Raw genomic sequence first — 8,005 nt, 5'->3', positions numbered from 1 at the left:
AATACATTTCGATTTATGTAAAATTCAATTTCTTTAGTAGAATTTATTAGGTTATCTACATAAATAGGAGAGTTTGTCATTAGTATCATTGCAATTGGATGAGAGTGATGGTTCTGTTCCACAACGTGGTGAAAATCAACAGCCTTTTCGATTTGCTTTTTAAAGAATGAGAGAGAAACAGGGCTTTTGGCCGAGACCAAAGTAAGAAAATTTCAGTCCTTCAGGAATTTTTGGATAGTTTTAGCAAATAATGAAGAAAAGCAACAAAAATGCAGTTGGAACTGGTGGTCAACTTTAGCTAATGCTAATTTATTACCTAACAAACAACCTTACAAATAGCTGGCGCAAACATCAAGGGAATTTTCTTGGACTGTTGAAGCACTATATAATTTGCCCTACTAAAATTAATGAATGAGCATGTAAGGATTTGGATAGCCACAAGGGGGAACATTGTCAACAAGAATAGATTAAAGATCCTGGATCTAATTTACAGTTTACACCCTTCTGACTAGTCTAATTTTACTGTGGTTATTCCTGATACAGAGTCCAATAACAGAGATCAGAATCTGACCTGATAAGTTTTAATATGACACTCCTATTTACCAAGCAAATTTTGTTCTTCAGGAGGATGCATGTACATATTTGTGATCAATAAGGTTTTCTTAATTAATGTGAAACATTTGTATGTATTAATACTGAGTGTAAGCCTCCTAGGAGCACAAGGTGGTAATAGGAAAAACAGTCATTAGAAAGGCATAAAGTAACATGATACCAAATGGAGATGAAAAGTTTTCTGTTATACTAGCTTACCCTTTCTGTCTATGGAGGAAGCTATATATTTCATCAAGGTATGTGCTAGCCAATCCAACTGCAGGATCAGGATCCAAATTAGCTTTTGTGACAGATTGAGAAAGCGTCTTTCATACACACACAGAGTAGCAGATCTGTAAGGTACTATATAGCGTATCATTTTCAATAGTAATCCTTTCAGAATCCTTGCTATACAGTATGCAAAAATTACATGTTTTCTGCGAATGGTTATTTATTTTTTTTGTCCAACAATACCACTTACAGGTCTTTAAAAGAACTATCAAAGCTATGTAAATATACATTCTTTGCATTTAATTTCAGAACTGATACTAAATAGCCCTTGCCGATTTATTTTTTTTCTGTGAGCTTAGTGGATTGCTATGTGGATTTTTTATATTACTACTTAGTAGATTTCATATGAAGGTTAGAATCCAACTTCTGTGGTCTGGTAGCTGTTTTGCTGTGTAATTGTAAAAAACAAACAAACAAAAGACCCAGCAAGCCAATAACCTGATAACTGCTGTTCCTGTGTATAGTTACATTTAGCTGATAAATCAATAACCTCTTTCAAATTATCAGTTTAAAATAAAAGTACCCTTTGCCCATAATCTTCCTTTTTGTTGTCTATTTGGTTTCTTTTTCATCTCTTCCTCTCCTCGCTCTGCAAACCTAAAAGGTCATTTTAAAGGATGTGGACTCTCTCCTTTATGTGGACACTGATGTTCTCTTCCTGAGGCCCATCGACGACATCTGGCACATCCTGAAAGAGTTCAACTCAACACAGCTCGCTGCTATGGCCCCAGAACACGAAATACCAAAGATTGGCTGGTATAGTCGATTTGCGCGTCACCCTTATTATGGGACAACTGGAGTCAATTCTGGAGTGATGCTAATGAATTTAACACGGATACGCAACACTCAGTTCAAGGTGAGAAGAAATACAGCTGTTGCAGAAACTAATGATTTATGTATTTTTCACATCTTGTAAAACTTAGTATAAAATTATATAAAGTTTGTAATATAAGGAATCTGAAAAATATAGAATATCTATTTGGATACTAAAAGCAATTATAGTGAAAATTATTATTGAAACAAATGAAACTTCCTCAAGAGGTTGGAGCACGGAGAACTTACAGATGAAGCAGTCTGTTAGCGTTAGTAAAAATGGCTTCTTAAACATTTCATTTTCCCTTGAAATATACATGAAAGAATGAACTCAAGGATGTTCAGTGCAGGTGCTGTATTGTTTTTAAAGTTGGGAAGCTTGATGTAAATATCCAGAGGAATTGGTAATGGTTTGCATCTGCTGTAAATAGAATTTTGTATCCTGCTGCAGATCAAGTGACTCCATGAATTTTGATATAAATGAGATGGGAACATTTTCTCTGACATCTCCCCTCTTTTGTGAAAGGCCTGACTTGTAAAATCTCTATTTGTTTTGCTAAGCACATATTCTCTAACCTCTTCAAAAACTTTACCCCAGGCAGTCTTGGTCCTCAGTCAAAGCCAGGGGTTTCCTATACCACTACAGGAACAGCTTGGGTAAAAAAAGCCCTTGCTTTTAATATCATTATTCCCAAGGAAGATAATTTTTAGTCTGCATTTTTCCTCACCTTTATACCTCGGTTTTCACCTTGTCCCTTCATTTTTGCATTTTCCCACTTTTTCTCCCTCCTATTGCTCAGAATAGGAAGATTTTGAATAGCAGGAGCTGACATCATGGCTAGACCCGGGAGACCTTGCTTTCCTGTTTAGATACACAAAAGCACAGTCAGCTCTGCTGTTCCAACCTTATCCAGGTCTAACGTTTCCTGGCAGTTCTTCATTTTTCATCTAGGTATCTGACATGGCTTAGCAGACTTACAAATATGTGGGTGCCACACTCTGAGCCATGTATCACTTCACTGTTCACGGTATTAACCCATTGCTTCTGTTTTTCTGCCCTGCAGAACAGCATGATACCGAGTGGTTTGACTTGGGAGGAAATGTTATATCCATTATACCAAAAATACAAAAATTACATTACATGGGGAGATCAGGATTTACTAAATATAATTTTTTACTTTAACCCAGGTAAGTAATGATTCTTGGAATCATGGTTATCTGTGTTAAGAAAAATTCTTGAACTTGAAAAAAAATTTTTTAAAGTGCTACTTGTTATTTATGATATGCATAATGTTCTCTGGCATGAAGTTAATGTGTAAGTGCGCCTAGGATTTACCACCTATGAAAATACTTCTGAAAGTGGTGCAGGTAGTGGGGCTCGGATTTGGTTCCATTGAATATATAAATCTCTTTTCTGGAGATTCTGAGAAAAAGAGGAATTATAACATTAATGATTAAATGCGGGAATGACGTTCAAGTTGTATGTGTGCCTAAGAGCATCACTGGAGCAGGGCCTAGCTGAAAAATATTTTCATTTCAGATGTTTATCTGAATGTGAAATTGCCAAACTTTCTTCAAAGCTATGCTCTATTTTTCTGAAACTCAGCTGCAGTCTGATATTTATGCAAACAAGTAACAAAGCTAAAACAAACAAAAAATGGACACAGCCATTGAAATAGCTTCTCTGAGACTGTTGCCCTCCCTGCTTTCACTCCTTCACGAAAAGTTACTTTTTGTCAAAGATGCTTCCAGCCTCTCAGCTGCATGATCTGGCCTCAGCAGGCACCAGGATGGTGTTGTCTATATTCTGCTGCTTAGGTTTGTTTATGTTCTTCTCTTCTGTAATCTGCTTGCTCTGGGACTTCAAAGAGGTGTGGAGGACTTCAGGCCTCTCAAAACCTTGTTCTCGGAGAACAGATGGCATAACCCACCTGTCTTAGTGTGGACCAGCGTGACCCATATGTATGTACTTGTCAGTCCAGCAAAATGTCATATCTGATACCTGCCTGTCACTGTTGCGCAATGCCTCCATAAACGACTTGTAACGTATTTGGTTTGTCCTTTGGTTCCTCTTGGGGTCATATTCTCATGAGTGGGTATTTCCAAGAACTGGCAAATTTAGGCATCTTTATTTTAAAAGGGTGACTTTTTCCACAAGTGCTGAGATAGTTTCTGGAAATTCAGCTCCTTGTAAGTATTTTGCACTGATTACACAGAAATTACTTCAGGCACTTCCAAGAACAGTAACATGTGAGAAATGCAAGGATTTCAAAATTGTAGCATAGCATGTGCTTGCCAAAGCAGCTGAGAACCTTATTTCATGCTTCACAACATGCTGAGTATCCATCCTCATTTGCTTTTTCTTGTTTCCTATGTGACCTTGTATTCCCTCAAGTGATCTTAAGAACAGCATAAGTTTGGATTTATCTTTATTTATTTTGTTCCCTTTTCTTTTTCTCAAAGGAGTCATAGGGTAGGTAATTGGATATACCCAAATCCAGGCAAATAAAAGGAGAGAGCAAAAGCAAAGCAATAAGCTAACATCTGTGTACTGCAGACAGATGTCAAACATCAGTGTCCCTGGTACACCATGCATTACCCTCAATCCTAGAGAAAAAATAAAGTGGAAGAAATCTTCATTATGAAATCATAAATAATTTCCAAAAAGAAATGAATGTTATGGTAATAGGGTCTACTGGAGGAAGCAAAAGATGAAGCCAGATTAGTTGTGAAGTCAAACTCAAGCTGCTAACTTAAGTGTGGAGGAAAAAAAAAAAGATTGCAAAAATATTTTAATTTTGTGGTGAGAGCATTCTCTATCAAATCCACATGTTGAGACTCTTTTCTGCACCATAGTCTCTCTTTTCCTTGCAACTGGTAAATAATTTTTTACGAATTACGTAACATCAGACTGCACAAGAAAAGAAAACAAAGGAACTGGATACAATTAAAACAGAAAACTAGACTTTCCCAAGGTTTTAAACTGCAGAATTGTTGAGACTGGCCTGAGAAGGAATCAGTCAAGACTGCTGCAGGTGGCTTTTTATAGATGCAGTGCGTTGACTTAAAAATACACAGAACCGTCTTACCAGGGGCTGAAGAGATGCACCCTTTTCCCCCTTTTCGAAGGCCGTTCTGATGATTAATGGATCTGAAGGCTCGCAGAGCAGCTAGAGTTTGAGTCCAGCTGTGCCAGCAAAAAATGCGCAAAAGCATCATGGTGAGGAGAAGATCAAGAATACTCAAGTGACATGTACGAAAGCTATAATAAGCATCTGACAACATCCTCTCCCCATAGTGGCCTGCTGATGAGCTCTACTTGCAAACATCTCTTCAGGGTTACCAAAAGGATCCCTGTCAACTCTAACAGGGTTTGGATCAGGTGTTACAGCTCTTCCTGTCCTTTCAGCAACACTGGGGAGCAATTCCAAATGTGTGATAGGTCAGACTGAATGGAAACCACTTACAGTCTACACTTTCTTGAGTAGTCTCCTGCTAGAGAGCGCTTGAGGGAAGAAAGGTTTCAGAAACTTTTTCTCCAGCTTCTTCAAGAACCACATAGGACCAGCTGCAGACTTCCTGAGAAGCTAAGAAAGGCCAAGTGAAGAATTCAATCTTCGGTGCTTCTGACATGACCTGCTGGCATAGCGTAATGATTCATTGTACTCCATTTCTGAAGCAAAAAGGTCACAGGGACTGGTGTGATTTATTATAAGCATATTGCAAATACTGTATATGCATAGAGAAAGTTTGGGTTTTTTTTTAAAAAAAAGAAGCAGTAGGAGAAACGAGGTTATAAACCCCTTTGAGAAATTAGGATCATCTTGAAATAACGTGGACCTGTGAAATTTATGGATGATAACTTTTAGAAGGACTGTGCATAAAATACACTATCTCTTACGCTCTGCTGTATCTCAATGTAACAAATTGTCATAGCCTCAATGAAAGCTTCAGCAGCCAACATTGGATATACTTTGCAAGCTTTCCCATGCTGTCTCCAGAAGGATTCAGGGTTTTGCATAGCTCTCACTGCCATGTGTGCTTCCCTAATCATTTCTGTGACTCCGGAAACTTCTTACTAGGCAGAGGACCCTGGATAGTGCCAGCTGGTGCATACTCTCTTGGTTTGATTCTGTCAGTTTTAGCTTTGTAAAACGCTCTCTTGGTTTATGTTTGCACCCAGTTTTCGTGTTGCCCTCTCTTTCTGTTAGTTCAGGTCTAACAGTGCTGAGATATGCATAGTCATGCCCCGAGGAAAGGAAGCTTCTGTGTCTAGCTGCTGCTTGGGATATTTGCAAAAGAAGTAACTGATTTTTTTTCTGATCATCAGTCCCAGCTTTTTCACAGAAACATGCCTTAATTTGTTGTAACTCGTTTGACGTGTCTTTTCTCTCCCTACCCTCCTTCCTCCCCCGTCTACCCTGACTGACGATGGCAGAGTGTCTCTATGTATTTCCATGTCAGTGGAACTACCGGCCTGATCACTGTATGTATGGAAGCAACTGTAAAGGTGCAGAAGAAGAAGGTGTCTCTATTCTGCATGGAAATAGAGGTGTCTACCATGATGACAAACAGCCCACATTCAAGGCACTCTATGAAGTGATACGTGATGTAAGTCTTCTGTCTCGATAGAGGCAGTCCTTTCATTTCAATGCAGATTACTGCTTTACCCGGGTCACTCAGATTGCTATTCCAGCAGATCAGGCTGAGCATAGTTGTGCTTTCTGTATACCCATCAGAGACAAAATAACAAGGTTGCTTTGGCCTCTCTTGTCTTACGGCATGCATGTCTTTGAGATGATTTAAATGATCCTCCTTCATATTATAGTAAAATCCTAATCAAAAAGGCTGATAAATTGCTTTTCTATAATACCGGAGGTGGAAAAATGCGTTTGGACGGAGTTCTTCCTGCTGGTACTGCAGCTGTGGTCCATAAATACCCAATGAAAGCTTGTCCTCCCTGAGCTCCTAGAGCCGCAGGGCACATGGAAGGCAGAAGCTTCCATACAGACACAGATCCACATTTCCATTTTGAATGTTGTATGCGTACAGCTCCACTCTCTAAAATACCTGTTTTGTTACAGTGTCCCTATGTTAGTAAATCTCCTTTAAATGCAGACTCTAGAAATACAGTTTCTGGGAAGTTGGCTATTTCAGGTATTACGCCCAGACAAACTTTTCTGAAAGCAAGTATTCCCAAGCAGACCAGTGGTTGAAGTTTATAGGCTTTGAGGACACTCTGGGAAGGTGAGGGACAAGCCATTGCCTGCCTATATAAGGTTTTATCTTACAGAAACTTCTAAAATGCCATTTTGTAACTAATGAAAACTAATAATTCTTTTTTTCTTTTTTTTAGTTTCCATTTGAAGACAATCTCTTCCAGTCTTTGTACTACCCTCTGCAGTCTAAGTTTCTGGATACAGTGCACACTTTATGTGGGAGAATTCCACAAGTATTTTTGAAGCAAATTGAGAAAACTATGAAGAAGGTGTATGAAAATCGTGTCATTGTCTACTTGGGGGCCAACCACAGATACTAAATGTAGCTATATTTTTATGCAGTTTTTAATTCTTGCACCCCATCTCATGAAGCATATAAATGAGGAGTATGAACTCCTTTATTGAAACTCAGAATTAAAATATTTTCCTTATCCAATTTCTTAATAACCCCTGAAATTACAAAAACAGAGGAAATCCTAGAAGTCTACCTAAACTGTCCTTTCTTAGGCCTCTTGTTCTCTTCCTACGTTTAGTCTTGGTTGCAACAGGGAAAGTTGATGATTCTCACGATTTGACGAGTTTAGTTTGGTTATTTGTTTAAGTACAGCTGTATTCACTGTAACTTTTTGAAGTTGTGCATAAGCTTGTACTGATCTTAGGCTTGGCAAAGTTATGGTTTGAGCTATGTGACATATAGGGAATATAACTCTTGAAATGATAGGGCAAATATTCTTGACTGCTATGAGAATGCTGAATTACAGAAGTGATCACTCTTGTGATAGGGTGAGTTAAAATTTACTATAGTAAAGGGAAAGTATTTGCTTAAAATTGCACTTCTGTCTGAAGGTATATTACCTGCTATTCTTCACATGTAAGACCTAAGATTTCTCTTAAAGAGATTAGGGGAATAGAAGTGCCTATTTACTTTGTATTTTACAGCACTTTTGGTCTAGTGACTGTCATTTTTCTCCTCTACTCTTCAGTAGTTTTGGGGGGGATTCTCATGAAGGAATTATAAGGAAAATAATTACAGCATAAATAGGAAAACAGCACGCAAGAAATGGGAGGGGGATGCAGAGGAAGCTGTGGCA

The 8,005-nt window shown here is 38.3% G+C and overlaps 1 protein-coding gene across 1 annotated transcript in view; it reads left to right on the top strand.

Annotated features, from left to right (window-relative positions):
* Positions 1–7,327, top strand: part of GXYLT2 (glucoside xylosyltransferase 2) — a 13,089-nt gene extending 5,762 nt beyond the window's left edge. The window contains exons 3-6 of the mRNA XM_009883569.1: positions 1,487–1,738; positions 2,760–2,883; positions 6,134–6,306; positions 7,052–7,327. Coding sequence (XP_009881871.1) covers positions 1,487–1,738; positions 2,760–2,883; positions 6,134–6,306; positions 7,052–7,234 — 732 coding nt within the window. The 3' untranslated portion in view covers positions 7,235–7,327. The remainder of the gene's footprint in view (positions 1–1,486; positions 1,739–2,759; positions 2,884–6,133; positions 6,307–7,051) is intronic.
* The last annotated feature ends 678 nt before the right edge of the window (positions 7,328–8,005 follow it).

Source organism: Charadrius vociferus, unplaced genomic scaffold (assembly GCF_000708025.1).
Source record: "Charadrius vociferus isolate BGI_N301 unplaced genomic scaffold, ASM70802v2 scaffold324, whole genome shotgun sequence".
NCBI lineage: Eukaryota > Metazoa > Chordata > Aves > Charadriiformes > Charadriidae > Charadrius > Charadrius vociferus.
Note: the sequence above shows the minus strand (reverse complement) of the source record. Positions and strands in the feature narration are given on the sequence as shown.